The sequence below is a fragment of the Oncorhynchus mykiss genome, chromosome 2 (genome assembly GCF_013265735.2).
Source record: "Oncorhynchus mykiss isolate Arlee chromosome 2, USDA_OmykA_1.1, whole genome shotgun sequence".
NCBI classification, from domain to species: Eukaryota; Metazoa; Chordata; class Actinopteri; order Salmoniformes; family Salmonidae; genus Oncorhynchus; species Oncorhynchus mykiss.
In genome coordinates, this window is record NC_048566.1 from 21,936,617 (window position 1) to 21,959,442 (window position 22,826).

A 22,826-nucleotide genomic window follows, 5' to 3' on the forward strand; every position below is an offset into this window, starting at 1 on the left:
ACTTTGAGGTTGTTTTTTGAGGCACACGGTCTCGTTCAATGGCATCACGTACAGTCTTATGTGGATATTCAGCTGGTGCATTTTTCAATCGTCTTTCAATTAAGAAAGTTAAGAAACAATTTCCCAAGATTAATACTTGCGTTTCTTTAGCCTACCAATTATAATGTATCCAATTTGATCTTCCCATGGTCGTTTTTCTAGGCTACTGTTTCGATAGAATTACGAATTGTACATGTCATTGTAATCCAGGCCAGTAAAATTTAACCAAGAAGCAAACACATTTATGCTTGTAATATTGTCCATAGAATAACTGAAGAGTTTAACCATCACTAGGCAGACAAGGAACGAAAATAAATTAGCGGTTGGCCTATAATAATAACAGTAATAAGAATTATTATTATTATTACTACTACTACTACTATTAATAACAGTAATAATGATAATAATAACAATAATAATAATAATATCAAAATGGAGAACATTTATTCATAAATGGTGAAAATACACATGATTCGTTGACTAAATACTTTTCAGTAGGCTACTTATCAAACATCATGCCTATAAATCAAACACACACAAAAAAACTAAATGCTACCACTATTTTTGTATCCGTTAAATAATTGATATAGCTCACTGATGTTATGAGCTTGTTGTTTCAACATTCAGACATGTAGGCTATTCAAATTTCCCTTCGTATTTATCTGTAGAGTGCTACTTTCGGTAAACATGAACGATCGAGTCAGGGCGTAGAGACAGGAGGCGATGGAAGGGGGGGGGGGGGGGGGGGGTAATGAAGAGGAAAAGCACCTGTCTGCACGGTTCTGGGGGGAGTTCAACCCGCGGTTTCGCTTTTGCAAAAGCTGCGGTAATGAGACAAGACTAAGAACAAACGGATAGCCCAAACCGGCGGCGGCCAATCCGGTTGAAGACAGAAAGAAATGAACAACTAACAACGGTCCATTACTGTCCGACTCTCTTTCTGAAAAAAAGAAAAAACACTTTCCATCTCTCATACTTTTTTAGATCGAAATCTTTACGAATTTTAAAAGGTCTGTTAGAATCTAGATCATGTTTGCATTGCAACAAATCTCAACATTCGTCACACAATGTTTTACTATGAAATAATGGACACGAGAGGGATATGGATCGGCTGCGAATTAAATGAAGGAGTAATAGCCTAGGATTTAGAAAAAAAACGTAGAAAAGAATACAGGAAACGAAGAGGCAACTTGAAATAAAGGAGGAGAGGAGTGATACAGCAGGTGAAGAAGAGGGGGGATGTATGGAGACAGAGGGAGAGAAAGAGAGAGGACTTGGGCAGAAGGAGGGAGTGTGTTAGACAGAGTTGGGAGGTAGTGGCAGAGAGATTAATGGTCTGTGTTGATGTTTGGGGCAGGGCACTCACTGCTTTGGCCCTCTATGTAATTCTGTACTTAATCACCATCATTATGACACAGGGAGTGGACGGAGGAGAGAGGGAAGGAGGGAGATAGAGAGAGAGAAAGAGGAAAGGGGGAAACCGAGGACAGATAGAGAACAAGGTGATCATGGAGGTTGATGATGGAGAGGGGGTACTCGGAGGAAAAGAGAGCTAAATAGAGGAGAAAGAGAGGAGACTCAGGACAGATGAAGGAAAAGAGTGGGTACTGGATGTGTGCTTGAAATATTACTGAATGCCTGAGTGAGCAGGAGATGGAAGATAAGAAAGAACAGGAGGGAGAGGGGGGGGGGGGAGCTATGACAGAAGATGTAAAATGAGGGAGGGAGGGAGGGAGGGAGGGAGGGAGGGAGGGAGGGAGGGAGGGATAGAAAACAGGATGAGAGAGGGAGCAGCATGAAAGAGTACGTGTTGAAGAGTAGGGAGTTGCTCTGCAGATGATGAAACGCTAATTAAAGTAAACGAGCTACCTGAGCCCTTCGACTAACCCCTTGTCACACTGTCAAGAGCAGGAGAGAGTGAATGAACTAGGGAGGGAGGGAGGGGAAGATGTAGTGGGAAGATGAGACAGGTTTATGGAAGACAGAAGTTCTTGATGTTCAATAGTTGTGCCTTTAGGTCCAGGTTTAGTTTCCCATGTTGCCTTTTCATATGAACCATTATGAACTAAACAACTAAGTTTACCCAATACCTCTTGTTATGGGTATTTTCTATACTTTACATGGCATCGGCATTGTTTATGTGTAATCTGAATCATTTATGTTCCGTATGACCTTGTACCAGTTATGGACAGTTGTCACTGTTCATTTTGGTATCCAAGGAAGTGTATTGAATGGGTGAAAGTGCCACTGTTGAGGGCCAGTGCTCCAGTGTTGCACCGAGGTTGGGCTGTAGTACATATCCTTTTCGTTTTCCAACATGTGCACAACATGGGCTTGAAAATGTCCTCCGCTATCCCAAGATGAGCTCTTATGTCAAGTAGGGAACAGTAACAGCAGTTGGCATGACTCGTGGACTTATTTGCCAAGTGCCCTTGAATCGATATCAAATATCTTGGGTGATTTGGAAATAAATAGCTACCATTATCATATAGTGTATGTTTGATGTCATGCTTCTTCCACTGTATGGGTTGGGGTGGTTTAACTACATGTCATTGTAACCACGGTGTTCTTTTTACGGACCAGTCATTTTCAGGGTTCACATGTTTTACCATAGCTAGTTTTTTTGTATGTAGAGAGCCATGAAAACATATAAGTGAACCCCGTTATTAAAGATACTTTGTTGTCATCCTGTCACTATTACAATTGGTCCTTTGGTTGTTACCCCTTCATGATATTTCCTTAGTCCATCAAGCATTTTGTTATCTAACTAGCGAGCTCTATATAAATCCAACATTCTTTATTTCTTAATGCTCATATTCATTCAATTAATCCCGCGTCTAATTCGTTTATATATTTATTTAGCCCGTCTCGCTATTCCTCTTTCCTTTTTTCATCTCTTTCTCCAACGATTATCCTGGCGTCTAATTAGAAATCGATGCTGTTGGGGCCGGCGGGTATTTGCGATGTGTTTGTGGACATTGAGAACAATTCCCCCGACAGAGACAGAGAGAGAAAGAGCGAGAAGAAAGAAAGTAAATATGAGGAAAAAACACACACACCTCCTCAATTTACCATACTGCCAAGCAACTTCACTCCTTCCAGCTATTCTTCTTTTTCAAAAGCAGTAAAAAGCAAGTAACGGAGAAATGAAAATAATATCATTTTAAACAGTGGCGCGAGGGATTTGAGCGGGGAGTGCTTTTAGAATAAATAAACGATGAGGGGTATTTCAAAACGCTTGAAATGAATGAGCATAGTTCAACACTAAAATACAAACAAATGTTACCAACAACAGTTTAGAAATAAATGGTATCGGCTCGGTCACCAAGGCAGTATGCAGGATGACCATTGGCCTTCTCAGTTTTAGTCTTTCTGCTTAATGTAGGTTTAAAAAAAACTATTTTTGGGTTACCGGTATTAGCCTTTTTATTTACTTATAATTTCCTTATTATTTGTATTATTATATTAATAGCTTACTATTATCATAATTATTATTATTATCATTATCGTTGTGATTGGTTATTATGCCTGTATTTAATATTCATATAATTTGCTGAATGTTATTTTTTAAATAGATATGTAATGCATTGCTGAATTTTTGTGTCTGTGCCTCTGCACCTGTCTGCTCTATTCTGATACGGATCCAAAGTCTCTTCCGGTCGGCGCGTCCCGTGGAGAGGAGTCGGTAGAGGCGACGGGTTAGCACGATTACTGCCGGAGCAATCGAACCTAAACGAATTAGGAACCCCAGATGCCGGTCTGGGAGAACATTTTAAAACGAAGTGAAAAAGGAATGAGAGTGCGCCCTTTTATTAGTTCAGCTCACACCGGTGCCGTCTGTGTTCAGCTGTATTTCTCTACCCATAATCAGTTTTAGCTGTTTTTTGTTGTTGTTGACCCGTACAACGAAATATATCTCTCCTGCTTTATTCGGACTTTGTTGAATTCAGTGTCAGGAAATGTCAAATTTGGGAATACATTGTCATCTTTTAGCGATAAGGAAAAATAAAATAAGTTGTTTTTCTCGGTGTTGCCTCATATTTCGTCAGCCCCTCTGATGCTTTACTTGGCAAAGGCAATCTGCTGGTGTGTGTGCCTCTGTTCGTTGGTTTGGTATTTGAGTCAGTCAGTGCATGCATGTCTGTCAGTCCATCTCTCCATCTCGCGCGCTCATTAAACGTCCCTCTCTCCCCTTCCCGGCGTGTTTGTGCTCCCACTCCCGCCCTCCTTCCTCCTCGCCTCGCTCTCCCCTTGCCCATGGCTATATGATCGTGAAAAATGTGTTTACAAAACTCGCTCTCTCACAGATCAAACCACACGCGAATCAAAGACTTGGAGAGAGAAAGAGAGAGGAGGGAAGAGAGGGGTGTGTGTAATTTAAAAATTCGGTGGTTTTTTTTCCTTGTGCATGTGGATATCTGCACATGGCTCCTTTGGCAATACAATATCTTTAAGCCCAAAACAACTGTTTGTGTTTCATAGTTAAACATGAGACACAATATAATATTGATGATGGCTCCTTGACACACTAACACGGTGAAACACCGCCTGCCTCAGTTCGGTTGATCATTAGTGTGTATTACACGCCCGTACAATACTGTGCTAACAAGCACCGCACCTGAGATAAATTGTCATCTGTAGTTGAGCTTTCAGAAGTGTGACAGGAATCGGTTTAATTGACAGTTAGAGAAGCGTTTGCTGTTGTTTTATTTCTCATGTTGCTTTTTCTCAAAGTCCATTTTAGGCCAGTCATTTTTGTGAGGATGATTATGATGATAATGGTGGTGGTGGTGGTGGTGGTGGTGGTGGTGGTGGTGGTGGTGTGTGTGGTGCTCAGGTATGTATCAGAATATGGTGGGAGATGGAGGGAGGGAGAGTAGGGATCTTTAGATTCATCATAACAAAAGAGGAGACTGAATATAGAAGTGGGTAATACAATACAGTATTGATGGAACAATGGGGAGAGGAAGAGGAAGAAGAGGAAGAAATGAAGAGAGTGACTTGGCGAGACACAGAAGGGGATGAGAAAGAGAAGAGTGTGAGAGGAGAGAGTGAAGGGGTACAGAGAGGGGGATGAGAGACATGGAGGGAGGGGCAGACAGACAAGTGGGGGAGTGATTATAGCAGGGTTTATGTATGAGCTATTGATTTAGTCGGTGGTGACTTCTTGAGTGGTTAATTCGGGAAGTGAGAGCGATAGAGAGAGTAACTCACTGACCAGGGAGGAGGAGGGATAAATAGAGAGGGGGGTAGAGAGCAGGGAAGGGAAGGATAAGGAGGAGAGAAGGGTCTGTAACAAGTGCATCTCCTCATGGGGTGAAATCATCGACAACGGCAGCTTTTATCACCATGCATCTAAAGACAGGTGTTGAAAGCAGGGCGGTACAGTATTGGTCTCCTCAGGATGGAGTTAAAGGTGTCATTTTTCTGCTAAACTTTGACCTCTGAATCCCATAACCTCTGAATCCCATAACCTCTGCGTCCAAAATGCAACCATTTTTCCTTTGAAGTGCACTACCTTCAACCAGGCACTGCTGAAGCTAGTGCACACTATAGGAAATATAATGCCATTTTAATCCCCTGATCTGACAAACCACCATGCAAGATTTAAATGGGCTACATTCTGGTCAACAAAGAAAATATTATGTTCAAATGTCTGATTTTTGCATAAAACAGTTGTCTTACATGAACAAGTTTGATAGCTTTTGTTATCTTTCCAATCTCATGCTCTCACTTTCTCTACAACTTTGCAATTCTGAGACCCCCCCCCCCCCCCCCCCCCCCCCCCCCCCACACACACACACACACCTTCCCTGTTTAGCTTTAGGATAGGGTGAAGTTGAGCCCATAGGTCACTCATTTGCTCTATAGAAACAGCAGATGGATCTCCCCTTCTCACTGTCTTACCCTGTCTGAAGGAGTCAACATCAACCCTAACCCTAAATGGAAACCTAACCCTAAATGGAAACCTAACCCTAAATGTAAACCTAACCCTAAACCTAATCCTTATTGTAACCCTAACTCTAATTGTAACCCAGCGAAATTTCTGCTTTTGTCTGGTCCCCACGAGGATAGTAAAACAAAACCACACCCACACACCTTGCATCTGGAAGTAGTAATTTGCAGTTAATCAAACTCGGTGAAATTTCCTGATCATTAAATATATTTCGTATATATGTTTGTAGATGTAATCATATATGTGCGTGTGTCTTTGTGTGTATTAGACGTGAATATGCGTGTCTCCGCTTGTGTGAAGTTTAAGGTCCGCTCGCCAGAGCAGTTTCTTTTCCTCTTTCTCTTTCCCTCTCTCTTCCCTCTCGCGCAGGTTTTGATCTCTCTGCCGCGAGATCAAAGGCGCTCTCTGGCTATTAGTCAGCGCAAGCCATTGATCCCTCATCGATCCACGCGAGACACAGCCGCCCCGTGAACACCGTACTAGGCTCCCCAAAGCTCTCCCGCGCGTCGGGAGAGAGAGAGCAAGCAAGGAGAGAGGGAAAACGCAAAGGGGGGCAATGTGTGTGTGCGTCTGTGTGGATTTTTCACTGGCACCGGTAGAGCCAAGCTCGAGCTTTTTCTTTGCCGCGGGACATGAAACAATGAGGCTCGAGCCGGTTTTAATAAAGCGCGCTTTCCCTCCTTTCAACTCTGGCGCTCGGCGGACGAGCCGGCAGCGGAGAGCGATCGATAATTAATGACGATGAATAATTTAACCCTATCGATTGATACTTTTTCTTCCTCTTTTTTTCTTCGTATTTTTCTCCTTATATCTTAAGGCCGGTATTCTGTAAGGTGGTGATACCATATCACATGCAACACTCTCCCTTCACCATCTCCTTAACTTGAGCAAGTTTTCCAAACATTCGCTTCCTCATCCACATGCCAATCTACTGTATATGTATATATAATTTAGCTTCATAACTTAACACACTAGTTCGTTTTCTTAATAAAATCGTCATCATTGGGGTTCACATACAAAACTTTACCCCATTTATTTCCCCTGGTTGATTCCACGTAATTTCAGTGAAATTAAGTTGAACCAATGTGAAATAGGGCCTAGACTTTGAATTGACGTCTTTTCCCAGTGGGATGGCTGTTTGGTGATGTCGATTCACATACACACATACAGTGGGGCAAAAAAGTATTTAGTCAGCCACCAATTGTGCAAGTTCTCCCACTTAAAAAGATGAGAGAGGCCTGTAATTTTCATCATAGGTACACTTCAACTATGACAACTATGAAAAAAATCCAGAAAATCACATTGTAGGATTTTTACTGAATTTATTTGCAAATTATGGTGGAAAATAAGTATTTGGTCAATAACAAAAGTTTATCTCAATACTTTGTTATATACCCTTTGTTGGCAATGACAGAGGTCAAACGTTTTCTGTAAGTCTTCACAAGGTTTTCACACACTGTTGCTGGTATTTTGGCCCATTCCTCCATGCAGATCTCCTCTAGAGCAGTGATGTTTTGGAGCTGTTGCTGGGCAACACGGACTTTCAACTCCCTCCAAAGATTTTCTATGGGGTTGAGATCTGGGGACTGGCTAGGTCACTCCAGGACCTTGAAATGCTTCTTACGAAGCCACTCCTTTGTTGCCCGGGTGGTGTGTTTGGGATCATTGTCATGCTGAAAGACCCAGCCACGTTTCATCTTCAATGCCCTTGCTGATGGAAGGAGGTTTTCACTCAAAATCTCATGATACATGGCCCCATTCATTCTTTCCTTTACACGGATCAGTCGTCCTGGTCCCTTTGCAGAAAAACAGCCCCAAAGCATGATGTTTCCACCCCTATGCTTCATAGTAGGTATGGTGTTCTTTGGATGCAACTCAGCATTCTTTGTCCTCCAAACACGACAAGTTGAGTTTTTACCAAAAAGTTATATTTTGGTTTCATCTGACCATATGACATTCTCCCAATCTTCTTCTGGATCATCCAAATGCTCTCTAGCAAACTTCAGACGGGCCTGGACATGTACTGGCTTAAGCAGGGGGACACGTCTGGCACTGCAGGATTTGAGTCCCTGGCGGCGTAGTGTGTTACTGATGGTAGGCTTTGTTACTTTGGTCCCAGCTCTCTGCAGGTCATTCACTAGGTCCCCCCGTCTGGTTCTGGGATTTTTGCTCACCGTTCTTGTGATCATTTTGACCCCACGGGGTGAGATCTTGTGTGGAGCCCCAGATCGAGGGAGATTATCAGTGGTCTTGTATGTCTTCCATTTCCTAATAATTGCTCCCACAGTTGATTTCTTCAAACCAAGCTGCTTACCTATTGCAGATTCAGTCTTCTCAGCCTGGTGGTCTACAATTTTGTTTCTGGTGTCCTTTGACAGCTCTTTGGTCTTGGCCATAGTGGAGTTTGGAGTGTGACTGTTTGAGGTTGTGGACAGGTGTCTTTTATACTGATAACAAGTTCAAACAGGTGCCATTAATACAGGTAACGAGTGGAGGACAGAGGAGCCTCTTAAAGAAGAAGTTACAGGTCTGCGAGAGCCAGAAATCTTGCTTGTTTGTAGGTGACCAAATACTTATTTTCCACCATAATTTGCAAATAAATTCATTAAAATCCTACAATGTGATTTTCTGGATTTTTTGTTTCTCATTTTGTCTCTCATAGTTGAAGTGTACCGATGATGAAAATTACAGGCCTCTCATCTTTTTAAGTGGGAGAACTTGCACAATTGGTGGCTGACTAAATACTTTTTTGCCCCACTGTATCTCCAAAAGGTCCATCGTTTTCAAGCACCCAATGCTTATAGGCCTACATTGTATGGTCTTTTCTGTTGTTGTTGATGAAATGACATGTTGTTTCTGAAGTGGTTTAACAGTTTTTTGGGATTATAGTCAATTTTACAGGTTCATTTCAAGTCCTCCATAATTTTCCTGTCTTCCACCCCCTGCACTTCTCCCTCCCTCCCTCCCTCCCTCCCTCCCTCCCTCCCTCCCTCCCTCCCTCCCTCCCTCCCTCCCTCCCTCCCTCCCTCCCTCCCTCCCTCCCTCCCTCCCTCCCTCCCTCCCTCCCTCCCCCTTCTCTTCTTACAAACCCATACTACAGTCCCTCTGTTCTTCCACCCCGAGGCTGACCAGAGTGTCAGAGCTAACCAGAGAGAGGAACAGAGAAAGAGGGAGAGGGGGTAGAAGGATAGGGAGAGGGTGTTCAGTTGGGCATTTTCAGGGGCAACCAAAAAAGAAAGATGAGACAGATGTACAGAGTTTGTTTCATCTGTTGGAAACAGAGAGCGAGAGAGGCCAGACTCATATCTCTTCTCTTTTTTTTGAGACCCTACACTTTTTCCATCTTTGGACACCACTGGAGACAAAATGTTGCCAGAATGTCAGTCTGTCCAACTTCCATATCTGGCTGTTACTCTTCGCTCTGCTCCCTCTCTGTCCACAGTCTCTCCATTACTTGTCTTTCTTCTGTTCCAAGTACCCACTCTACCACAAGTCCTCACTTTACCCCTGTTCCAAGTCCCCACTCTACTGCAAGTCCCCAATTTACCCCTTTCCCAAGTCCCCATTCTACTCCAAGTCCCCACTTTACCCCTTTCCAAGTCCCCATTCTATTCCAAGTCCCCACTTTACCTCTGTTCCAAGTCCCCACTTTACCTCTGTTCCAAGTCCCCATTCTACCACAAGTCCCCACTTTACCCCTTTTCCAAGTCCCCACTTCACCTCTGTTCCAAGTCCCCACTTTACCCCTTTTCCAAGTCCCCACTTTACCCCTTTTCCAAGTCCCCACTTTACCCCTTTTCCAAGTCCCCACTTTACCCCTTTTCCAAGTCCCCACTTTACCTCTGTTCCAAGTCCCCACTTTACCTCTGTTCCAAGTCCCCATTCTACCACAAGTCCCCACTTTACCCCTTTTCCAAGTCCCCACTTCACCTCTGTTCCAAGTCCCCACTTTACCCCTTTTCCAAGTCCCCACTTTACCCCTTTTCCAAGTCCCCACTTTACCCCTTTTCCAAGTCCCCACTTTACCTCTGTTCCAAGTCCCCATTCTACCACAAGTCCCCACTTTACCTCTGTTCCAAGTCCCCATTCTACCACAAGTCCCCACTTTACCTCTGTTCCAAGTCCCCATTCTACCACAAGTCCCAACTTTACCCCTTTTCCAAGTCCCCACTTTACCTCTGTTCCAAGTCCCCATTCTACCACAAGTCCCAACTTTACCCCTTTTCCAAGTCCCCACTTTACCTCTGTTCCAAGTCCCCACTTTACCCCTTTTCCAAGTCCCCACTTTACCCCTTTTCCAAGTCCCCACTTTACCCCTTTTCCAAGTCCCCACTTTACCCCTTTTCCAAGTCCCCACTTTACCCCTTTTCCAAGTCCCCACTTTACCCCTGTTCCAAGTCCCCACTTTACCCCTTTTCCAAGTCCCCACTTTACCCCTTTTCCAAGTCCCCACTTTACCCCTTTTCCAAGTCCCCACTTTACCCCTTTTCCAAGTCCCCACTTTACCCCTTTTCCAAGTCCCCACTTTACCTCTGTTCCAAGTCCCCACTCTACTGCAAGTCCCCACTTTACCCCTTTTCCAAGTCCCCACTTTACCCCTTTTCCAAGTCCCCACTTTACCTCTGTTCCAAGTCCCCACTCTACTGCAAGTCCCCACTTTACCCCTTTTCCAAGTCCCCACTCATCTGTCAGACCTGATTTAGTGAACTGCAGTTCATTACCATATAGAATCTGATTCTACATTTCCATTCACAGAAAAGCTCAATAGTGAACAGGTTCAGGTGTACTATGGGGTTCCAGGACACATGTTATAGGTGTATTAGTGTAACAGTGGAACAATAGTTGCCCGTGTAAAACTGGGACAATATGTCTCATGCTCTGCCTTTTTTTGTTATTGGTGATTAGAGTAATCCTTCATCTATACTGTTGTATTGGGTGGCCATCAGTTACTGTGTGAGACTGGTCTTTTCTTTGGTCCATTATAGGCTCGTCCCCAATGCTACATGCAAACCTCTTTGTGAGTATCTTTTAGCCTTTGTTTATGCACTGTGTGTGTGTAGTCTGCATCTTTGGTAAACAATGAAAATGTTATTTTTCAACCCTGCGATAAATGTGTGTGTATTGATTCAGTTAGTATCCATGGTTTCAACAACGCCTCATTGTGTGTGCTATTACTATCACTATCAGTACCTGTACACTGGTGTTGGTATGTGTGAGTAGAGCATATATATATATATATATATACCTGTGACTCGGTGTGTCTGTGTGGGTATAGACACTCCATTAGTCTATCAGTGTGCCTCTGTATCTGCCAGTGTGTGTGCATGAGGAGCAGTATTCCCTGTGCTGCTAGTTATAATGTTTCTGGGGGTGATAGGGGGAACTTGAAAGCCCTGTGCTGCCCAAATCAAAACTAACAAGGAAATGATGGGGGCTCCTTTATCTCCTCTCTGGCCTGGGGGGCTGAGGGGGGCGAGAGAGGGAGATTGGGAGTCGGGGTGGGGAGGGGGCCTGGCTTCCTCTTTGATTTGTAAAAAATGCATTACCTCCGAAATCAAACAGAAAATTACTGCGCCGAAGCAAAACACACAGAGCAGGAGAGGGAGGAAGAGAGAGAAGACAGTGGACAGGTGGGAAAGGGAAGGGAGGAGTCAACTGTGGAGATAGGCTGGCAGATAGATAGGAGATGGGTGCATATAGATTTTGAGGAGGTGCATAGGAGGAAAGAGAGGTAGACCTTGTCCGGTACTAAAGCACCCATATTGTGTGTCCTCAGAGTACAGACTGGGGTTTAGGAGTCTATGGTAAATGATAGGATGATGTGCTATTGAAGGCCCAAAGCTCAAGGGAATAGGGAGAGGCATAGATTGTTGCAAACATAAAATTACATATGGAATCATAGACATATAGGAGCTCTACGGCTGTAAAGATCAAATAAATAGACAAGTTGAAATTCAGTACAGGTCTCAAATATGCTTAAATACTGCTTAAATACTGTACATATAACCTATAAAAGTGTAGAAATAATTCCACAACAATCTCTGGAAAATTGTTTTGAATGTACAGCTTCCCAGAATGCATAGTTATCTTAGTAAATAATTGAACAGGGAGTATAGGCTTGTTAGTTACAGGTGAAGAGAATTACTCGTGACAGACAAGAGTGTGCACTCAGAGGGACAGTAAAAGGAGGGACATAAAAGGAGGGACAGTAAAGGAGGGACAGTAAAGGAGGAGCAGTAAAGGAGGAGCAGTAAAGGAGGAGCAGTAAAGGAGGGGCAGTAAAGGAGGAGCAGTAAAGGAGGAGCAGTAAAGGAGGAGCAGGGAGAACAAGAAAATGAGGAAGAGAGGGAAAAGAAGAAGGGATATATGCATTCAGACGATGGATTCTGAGAAAGAAACAGAGGTCTGAAAACACAAAGATGAAGAGAGCGGGAGGAGCCACAGTCCAATGACTAAAAAGAGCGAGAGGGTGAGGGTGAGAGTGCGAGAGGGTGAGTGTGAGTGAGAGAGAAATGCCTGGAGTTACTAATAATAATTTATACAAACACACCTCAATAATTCACGTACCATTTCAATGCTGGAGGGAAAATCCACATTTCACAGAGCATAATTAAATACAGACAGAGAGGAGAAAGAGATGGAGAGATAGATGGAGAGACCAGCATTAAAGATACTTTTGCAGTGGCAAGGTTTATTTTCCATTTTAGGTTTGTAAAACAACCAAGATGAAATTGTAATATCCAAACTGTATCCAATCTCTTGAACTCGTCTCACTTCACTTCATCCTAACATTGACAGATGTTCATCCTTAGTATTTCACCATTCACCTCCACAGTTGTCTAATGTGCACAGTCAAATTACAACTCTGTCTTTAGTCATATTCACTCATATTACAGGGTCAGCCATAGTAGTATGGCACCCCTGGTGCAAATGAGAGTTAAGTGCCTTGCTCAAGGCACGTCGACAGATTTTCCATCTTGTCAGCTCGGGTAATTAGAGCCCACCGCTCCAACCACTAAGCTACCTGCCGCCCTAATTCACAGTTTAATTTCTATATTCAGAGGTTATTTTCTCAGAAATAAAATTATGTGAATGTTCAGACAGAAAGACTGTGCTGATCAACAGTTTGCTGGCTAATAAACATGTCTGGATGTATTTATTCTGTACATTTACCTGTTGTGAATTTCACTAGCCAACCCAATTCCAATTTTTGGGCATTTATTTGGCATATTCGATACAGATCTAATCTTAGGTATTAGTAATGTGAAAATATGAAAATACTTCAGCTTTATTTGTTTTTACACTCCTGGCCTTGGTTCTCATTTTAGTGTTTATGTTTGTAATTTTCTCCTCATTGTATTACAAAATATGAATTATTTTAAATGATTGTCAATTGAATATATCAGTCTTTCATGTTACGTCTTTGTCAATATAGCCGTTATAACCACTAAACCACTAACCATTTTGGAATGAATCACTACTCCCTACTCCCACTTTTTGATCAAAACATCATCTATCTATCACCTCATTATCCTGCTCCTTCAAGTTTAAAGAGATTCATTTCTCATATTCTTTAAAAATACTGTAGGGATGTCCACCACATTGCATCAGTTACTGCTCTCTGACCCTGCTAGATCACGCCATCAACACATGATCTACAAAAGCTCTTGATATATACTATATGTAACGTTGATATAAGGGACTCAAAACCACGGTGTAAAAACATCCCCTGCCCTTTGCCCTGCAGGTCATCTCTCACCTCGGACTTGGTTAACTCATCCCTCTCTCCCACCTTTTCTCACAGGAAATAAAAGTAATTTGAATTAAATTATAATTTTTCCCTCTCTCCCCTTCTCTTCCTCTGTCTCCCCATCTCTCAGGTGTAGTGGAGGCATGGACTGTAACTGTGTCAGTGATCTGTTGCTCACCCCCCCTGTCCCTGCCCTCTGGACTCCAGGTGAGGCAAGCAGGATGGGGGCACTTTTTTGCGGAAGCCGGGGTACGTGGTTTGGGGAGTTGGGGAATTTATTAGGGTTGTGTAGGAACATTTGATTCACTTTTGGGGGAGGGCAGATACCAGTTATACACTAAGGGGAGATGTACAAAGTGCTTGTACCTGTGCAATGTTTTGTGTTAGATGTTATTATCAGCAGGAATAAAATAGACAACAAAAAACCTTGATGCTAATTTACCAAACTGTCTTTATTTACACTTCAACTAACTGCATTATTCCTACCTCTTTATGTACCTATTTGTAGTAGGTTTACCTGTATTCCCTTGCATTATTTTTCCCTGTGTTACTGCTTAGTACGTCAGGCCTTTGATAGCTAGTGTTTTCTAATGGTCAATATGTATACCCCAACAAGTCTGCATTATAAAGATAATTTGTTATTTATGAATAACCAAAAACTTTCCACACACATCAGTGAACAATTAACGTTTCTAATTTGTTACAATTCATGTTTCCTTACTTATTCTGCAAGGGCTAATTAGCCAGAATTCTTGTTCAATTGATGAGCTATTTAATTATATTAAAAGTGTACGGCAGCAGGCAGTTAGAATTCAAGTATTATCAAAATGTAAGTAGCATCCATCAACTCCGAAAGAGAGTAGAAATCTAACTGACCAGCTAGCGGGTCCAAGCTAGAGGCCGTTAGTAGTACCACAGAGCAACATTGCTGTAAGCATGCTCTATGATATTAACCACATCATCTCTTAACTGTATCACTCCATCAGTCATCCGGACAGCTAGCCCCTTTGGCCAGCACTCACCATTCACAAACCAATGGGCCTCAATCTCATCCTCCCACTCTCCTGCTCCTCCTCCTCAGGCATTGCCTTCCCAGACTGGGCCTACAAGCCTGAGTCGAGCCCCGGCTCGCGACAGATTCAGCTTTGGCACTTTATTCTGGAGCTGCTGCAGAAGGAGGAGTACCAGAGTGTGATTTCCTGGCAGGGGGAATACGGAGAGTTTGTCATCAAGGATCCTGACGAGGTGGCCAAACTGTGGGGCCTCCGGAAATGCAAACCCCACATGAACTATGATAAGCTGAGCAGGGCGCTAAGGTAGGAACTGTGTGCGTGCGTGTGTGCGTGTGCGTGTGTGTGTGTGTGTGTGTGTGTGTGAAGTTTTTCTGATATTTTTCAGTAAAAGAAGCCAGAGAAAGTAGCAATATTTATTTTTTGTGGATTTAAGTCCTATGTGTCCCATTCACCTCCCTCCATGTCAGTAAAAATGGAAAGAAAAATATTATGTTTTTTCCTTATAAAATGTCAATATCCTCGATTTCACCTTATTTTCCATTGTCCAAATGGAAAAGTTCACTCTTAAACCTTCGTATAAAAAATTCAATAAGAATTTTGCAATTAATCCCCCATATAAATTAGACCTACTGAGAATAAATCCTTCTGCCTTCTCAGAAATACTTGTCTCAAAACTCTACGCATTGCTATGTGATTTAAGCTATAGCCCTGCTACCTATTCTGCTATACATCATTCTATTTAATTTACCCCGCACCCCACCGCTACTCGTTGTTTGCTTATGCAAATGAAAATACGCACACACACACACACACACACACACACACACACACACACACACACACACACCCTGTTACCGCCCTCCCTGGTTTCCCCTGCCCTCTCGTTAATGGGGGCTGTCGTAGGGGTCTAATTGTTATGAATTGGCTGGGGCCATAATTAGCCTTCTTGATTAGCCTAGCTTAATTGCTCAATTAAGGGCCACGGCACAATTGCTACGCAAAGCAAAAGTGTACAAATCATTGCGAGGGCCCCAACCGTTTGTGGTGGATACATACTGATATACATTGTATTTGGAAAGTATTCAGACCCCTTCACTTTTTCCACATTATACTAAAATGGATTTTAAAAATGTATCTCATCAATCTACACACAATACCCCATCATAATGACAAAGTGAAAACAGTTTTTTAAAAATTGTTGCTAACTTATAAAAAACAGAAATACCTTTTTTACATAAGTACTCAGACCCTTTGCTATGAGACAGGAAATTGAGCTCAGGTGCATCCTGTTTCCATTGATCATCCTTGAGATGTTTCTACAACATGATTGGAGTTAAATTGATTGGACATGATTTGGAAAGGCACACACCTGTCAGAACAAAAAACAAACCATAAGTCCAAATGAATTGTTCCTAAAGCTCCAAGACATGATTGTGTCGTGGCACAGATCCCGGGGAAGGGTACCAAAACATTTTTGCAGCATTGAAGAACAAAGTGGCCTCCATCATTCTTAAATGGAAGAAGTTTGGATCCACCAAGACTCTTCCTAGAGTTGTCTGCCCGGCCAAACTGAGCAATCAAGGGAGAAGGGCCTTGGTCGGGAAGGTGACCAAGAACCCAATGGTCATTCTGACAGAGTTCCAGAGTTCCTCTGTGGAGATGGAAGAATCTTCCAGAAGGACAACCATCTCTGCAGCACTCCAAAAATCATGTGCCTTTTACTCCTCATTAAAAGGCACATGACAGCCTGCTTGAAGTTTGTCAAAAGGCTCCTAAGGTGTCATGTATTGTCATGTTGTGTCTTGTTTCTGTCCTTTCTCTTCACCCTGTCTCCCTCTGCTGGTCGTATTAGGTTACCTTTTCTTCCCCTCTTTCCCCCAGCTGTTCCTTGTCTTCTCTGACTACCTCGTTCACCCCTTTTCCCACCTGTTCCCTTTTTCCCTCTGATTAGGTCTCTATATCTCTCTCTGTTTTTGCTTCTGTCTTTGTCGGATTCTCGTTTGTGTTACTCATGCCTGAACCAGACTATCGTCGTGTTTGCTGCAACCTTGTCCTGTCCTGTCGGAATCTGCCTGTTCATCTAACCTTGTCCTGTCCTGTCGGAATCTGCCTGTCCATCTGAGCCTACGTGTGTTTCATCATTAAAGAAACTCTGTTTTGTTAATTCGCTTTTGGGCCCTCATTCACCGCATAACATAAGGACTCTCAGTCCATGAGAAATAAGATTCTCTAGTCTGATGAAACCAAGATGGAACTCTTTGGCCTGAATGCCAAGCATCACGTCTGGAGAAAACCTGGCACCATCCCTATGGTGAAGCATGGTGGTGGCAGCATCATGCTGTGGGGATGTTTTCAGAGGCAGGAACTAGAGAAATAGTCAAGATCGAGGGAAAGGTGAATGGAGCAAAGTACAGAGAGATCCTTGATGAAAACTTGCTCCAGAGTGCTCAGGACCTCAGACTGGGGTGAAGGTTCACCTTCCAACAGGACAACGACCCTAAGCACACAGCCAAGACAATGCAGGACTGGCTTTGTGATAAGTCTCTGAATGCCCTTGAGTGGCCCAGCCAGAGCCCGGACTTGAACCCGATCTAATATCTCTGGAGAGACCTGAAAATAGCTGTGCAGTGACACTCCCCATCCAACCTAACAGAGCTTGAGAGGATCTGCAGAGAAATAGAGGTGTGCCAAGCTTGTATTGTCATACCCGAGATGACTCAAGGCTGTAATCGCTGCCAAAGGTGCTTCAACCAAGTACTGAGTAAGGGGTCTGAATACTTACGTAAATGTGATATTTCAGTTTGAGAATTTGTATACATTTTTTGCTTTGTCATTATGGGGTATTGTGTGTAGATTGATGAGGAACAAAACAAATGTTATCAATTTTAGAATAAGGCTGTAACGTAACAAAATATGGAAAAAGTGAAGGGGTCTGAATACTTTCCGAATGCACTGTGTACAGGTCTGTATGCCTGTGAAGTTGTTACCTTACATCTGCAGTGTAGCTATACAGGATTTTAACTTTGTCACTGGCCTATTTGAAACGACTTACATGCTTAAAATAGTAATTTAAAGTCTAAGAATGTATCAGGGCAGTCACCAGCTTAATATAATGTGTTTATTCTTTATTCAGTTTTGAGAACACCCCCCACCCCACCTCACCTCTGTACCAACCCTCTCATCTGAACCATATGGCAGTATGTAGTATCTGACAGTGTAGGATTCTGACAGGTACTGTAGCCTGTGACACCTCAGTAGGTGGCACAGGAAACAAGCACTGTAGAGTTGGAGTGATTGGCACCTGAGGTTGTTTCCAAAGAGGCACCACTCACACTGTAGTCCCGCCCTCAAAGAGGCACTTCAGTTGTGAATGATGCCAGAAGCGCTGACAGCAAGAGTTGATGTATATCTATTATGCATATTTCTGTACATATACTGTACATGTAATGAATAATATGTCTGTACATATACTGTACATGTAATTAATCAAATGTATTCATCACATGCTTCGTAAACAACAGGTGTGGATAAACAGTGAAATACTTACTTACGGGCCCTTCCCAAATATATTTCATATTTACATAATAATTGCTGTATGTCAACGGTGCACAGCAGGTCAGATCAGGCTCTGGAGGGATGTTGTTTATGTGCTTGTTTTTGGTTTTACTCAGGGACCTAATTAGTCCTGCCTAACGAGGTGTGTGGAGACTTTATCAAATCAAAACATGAATTGATCAGTGAGATGCCAGGGAGAAACAAACCCAGCAGGAGTTAAGCCCTGGAGGACCAGTGTTGTTCCCCCTGCTGTTAAGGGAACACATTAATGTTGACCAGGGCTCTCCAACCCTTCCTGGAGAGCTACCCTCCTGTAGGTTTTTGCTCCAACCCCAGGTGTAACTAACCTGATTGATTTTACCAACCAGCTTATTTTTAAAATTGGGTGTGCTAGATGCAGGTTGGAGGGAAAACCTACAGGATGGTAGCTCTCCAGGAAGCAGGTTGGAGGGAAAACCTACAGGATGGTAGCTCCAGGAAGCAGGTTGGAGGGAAAACCTACAGGACAGTAGCTCTCCAGGATGCAGGTTGGAGGGAAAACCTACAGAATGGTAGCTCTCCAGGAAGCAGGTTGGAGAGCCCTGCGGTGAACCATCGATGAAAACATGGATATTTGTTTCTAACTCTCCCTATTTTTTTCTCTCCTTTCTCCATTCCCTCTTTTCTAATCTCTTCCCGGTCACCTTTCTCTCCATCCTCCCCCACCCAGGTACTACTATAATAAGCGTATTTTGCACAAAACCAAAGGGAAGCGTTTCACCTACAAGTTTAACTTCAGTAAGGTGGTGCTGGTGAACTATCCTCTGCTGGACATGGCCAGCTCCCCCTTCCTGCTCCAGAACCACTTCAATGGGGGCTCCGCCGCGCCCGACTGCAGCCCTCTCACACCCGAGGTACGGAGGGAGGAACGGAGGAAGTGAGGGAGGGAGGGTGGGAGGGAGAGAGGAACGAATGGAGTTTAGGACAGAGGGAGGGACAGAGAGAAAGGGTAATGGATGGAGGAGGGTATGAAGGGAAAAGAGAAAGAGAGGATTACTAGGACAGGAACAACACGTTTTCCAGAATAGACAGCTACTCCAAGTTATTCCCCGCTATTATCACAATCCATCACATTGTCTAAAGTGAGCTGTCATTTGAACAGTACATGTTTGAATTCACCAACATTAAAGGACAAGTTGGATAGAAGACCAGCAGATTCCTGAGAACCATCAACGACAAACATTGGGGAAAAGAAGAGAGAAATAAAGGGAGGAAAATGAGAGGGAGAGATGGAAATATGGTTGCCACAACTCCATACTTGATTGTTTATTAATGTTGATTTGATTCAGCGGGTCTAGCTAAAATCCATTTAGTCTCAGGGAACTGCAGATTGTACTGTACAGACTCCTGCTGTGTATTCATTCTTCAGTTACGGGAGGATCAATTGTATTCCGCGTATCTTATCACACATCTTTTATTCACTGTTTCTAATAGCAGCAGTCCTGATCATGATAAAATGTTCTTCACTTATTATTTGCCCAGAGACATCTTGAAATTTTTACAGAGATAAATGTTCTTGGACCACCAGAGGGGTTGTATGAATAAAACTGTCCTGTTACAGTTTGTAATGAAACAATAGATACACTTATTGAAGTAATGGTCTGTGCTCAGGGTGCATATTTCTGATGGGTCCATTTAGGTGATGATATATGCAAATGAAACACTAACTGATTCATACTTTCTCATTTGCTTGAATATAGAAATTGCTATGACAATTATTTTTTACAGATTTTTTACAAATACAAAAAACGGACATTGCGGTACTAGTGCAAATAGTATTTTGTCTTTATTAATTTAATTCATGAAATGTATTTAAAAGGGAATAGAGTTAACTTTAAATGACTAGAAGAGTCTGATTGTCCTGAAAGATAGAAACAGAAAAGGAGAGTCACAAAGAGAGTGAAGGAGAAACTGGAGAGATGGTTTTAACTTGTCCTTAAAACAAAAGAAGCCGTTATCCACCCCTCTCACATTCCCGTCTCGGATGGCCTATCTCTCTGTCATCGATTGAAAATGAAAGAAATAAAAGACAAGTAGATACGTCAGATCAGATCAATGTTCGGTCATTAATGCAGGTTTGGTTAAGCAATCCAGATCATGCAGCTTGGAAGTACAGTCTCACTTTTCAAACTTGGAGCTGAGGGGTGACAGAAATTATTGATCCCAGCTCTTCTAAAAAAAGAGAAATCCTCCCTCTCTCTCTCTGTCTCCCTCGACTCTGTGTGACTTAACCGTTTCGTTTGTTTGGCCTCTTTTCCCTTTCCTGTTTTAAAGCACCTCTACACACACACACACACACACACACACACACACACACACACAAACATTCTCTCTCTCTCTCTCTCTCTCTCTCTCTCTCTCTCTCTCTCTCTCTTACCCCACAGCTATTATGTTGTTTAGTCTCTCTCTCCCTTCCATCAATCCTTTCCCTCCTTTGTCCCCTCACACTCTTCCCTCCTCGAAGGGCACCCAATCCCTCTATCTCTCGTCGTTTATCCTTTGTGCCCACTTAATCGTAGGCCTCCATTTGACTCTGTACTTCTCCTGGCTTTGAGTCTTTGAGCCTCTGTGTCCTCCTACCTCCTCTCCTCATCTTCTCCTCTGTTCTCCCTTCTCCTCTCCCCCTCAGTCCCCTGGCACTTCCTTTTATCCTGTCCTTGCTGTGACTGTTGGTGTGATTGCACCACACTACAGGGTGCCATCTCCATAAAATGACTTACCCTAAATACATGCTGATTTAAAGAGGAGGTTGAGGATCCTATAGACAAGTCTAGTTTTTATTTGCTGATTAAATTAATTGCTATTGATTGCTTAACTGACATGAGCAGATTTTAATGTTTTCTTTCTGTCTCTGTCTCTCACACTTTCTCCCAGGCCCTGCAGTCACTGTTCCCTCGTTTGCCAGAGTCAGGGAGAGGAACCTCCCTGTTTGATCGAGTGGCCACAGCCCCGGGACCAGAGGGAGACAAACTGAGACTGGACACATTCCCCTTTCTCAGCTCAGGTTAGAGAGAGAGAAGAGGATAGATAAGAGGCGAGATGAGAGGCGAGAGGGAGAGGGGTGACAGCGGTAAAAATAAGGTAGAAGATGATTGAGAAAAGCGGGAAGGTAAAGAACAGATGAGAGAGGGAAGGTAAAGAACAGATGAGAGAGGGATAGTAAAGAACAGAGGAGAGAGGGAAGGTAAAGAACAGAGGAGAGAGGGAAGGTAAAGAACAGAGGAGAGAGGGAAGGTAAAGAACAGAGGAGAGAGGGAAGGTAAAGAACAGAGGAGAGAGGGAAGGTAAAGAACAGAGGAGAGAGGGAAGGTAAAGAACAGATGAGAGAGAGAAAAAGAGGTGAGGAGGAGAGGGAAGGTAAAGAACAGATGAGAGAGGGAAGGTAAAGAACAGAGGAGAGAGGGAAAAAGAGGTGAGGAGGAGAGGGAAGGTAAAGAACAGAGGAGAGAGGAAAGGTAAAGAACAGAGGAGAGAGGGAAAAAGAGGTGAGGAGGAGAGGGAAGGTAAAGAACAGATGAGAGAGGGAAGGTAAAGAACAGATGAGAGAGGGAAGGTAAAGAACAGATGAAAGAGGGAAGGTAAAGAACAGATGAGAGAGGGAAGGTAAAGAACAGATGAGAGAGGGAAGGTAAAGAACAGATGAGAGAGGGAAAAAGAGGTGAGGAGGAGAGGGAAGGTAAAGAACAGATGAGAGAGGGAAGGTAAAGAACAGATGAGAGAGGGAAGGTAAAGAACAGAGGAGAGAGGGAAGGTAAAGAACAGAGGAGAGAGGGAAGGTAAAGAACAGAGGAGAGAGGGAAGGTAAAGAACAGAGGAGAGAGGGAAGGTAAAGAACAGAGGAGAGAGGGAAGGTAAAGAACAGAGGAGAGAGGGAAGGTAAAGAACAGAGGAGAGAGGGAAGGTAAAGAACAGAGGAGAGAGGGAAGGTAAAGAACAGATGAGAGAGAGAAAAAGAGGTGAGGAGGAGAGGGAAGGTAAAGAACAGATGAGAGAGGGAAGGTAAAGAACAGAGGAGAGAGGGAAAAAGAGGTGAGGAGGAGAGGGAAGGTAAAGAACAGAGGAGAGAGGAAAGGTAAAGAACAGAGGAGAGAGGGAAAAAGAGGTGAGGAGGAGAGGGAAGGTAAAGAACAGATGAGAGAGGGAAGGTAAAGAACAGATGAGAGAGGGAAGGTAAAGAACAGATGAGAGAGGGAAGGTAAAGAACAGATGAGAGAGGGAAGGTAAAGAACAGATGAGAGAGGGAAGGTAAAGAACAGATGAGAGAGGGAAGGTAAAGAACAGATGAGAGGGAAAAAGAGGTGAAGAGGAGAGGGAAGGTAAAGAACAGATGAGGAGAGGGAAGGTAAAGAACAGATGAGAGAGGGAAGGTAAAGAACAGTTGAGAGAGGGAAGGTAAAGAACAGATGAGAGAGGGAAGGTAAAGAACAGATGAGAGAGGGAAGGTAAAGAACAGATGAGAGAGGGAAGGTAAAGA

General features: G+C 43.2%; 1 protein-coding gene across 7 annotated transcripts in view; it reads left to right on the top strand.

Annotated features, from left to right (window-relative positions):
- LOC118938391 (ETS domain-containing transcription factor ERF-like) overlaps positions 1-22,826 on the top strand; it is a 63,495-nt gene that overhangs the window by 33,254 nt on the left and 7,415 nt on the right. For 4 of the 7 annotated variants that reach the window (XM_036942175.1, XM_036942190.1, XM_036942180.1 and 1 more), the window contains 4 exons: positions 13,876-13,994; positions 14,827-15,061; positions 19,023-19,206; positions 21,227-21,356. In XM_036942175.1, coding sequence (XP_036798070.1) covers positions 13,876-13,994; positions 14,827-15,061; positions 19,023-19,206; positions 21,227-21,356 — 668 coding nt within the window. The remainder of the gene's footprint in view (positions 1-13,875; positions 13,995-14,826; positions 15,062-19,022; positions 19,207-21,226; positions 21,357-22,826) is intronic. The other 3 variants (XM_036942207.1, XM_036942215.1, XM_036942223.1) reach the window with 1 other exon arrangement.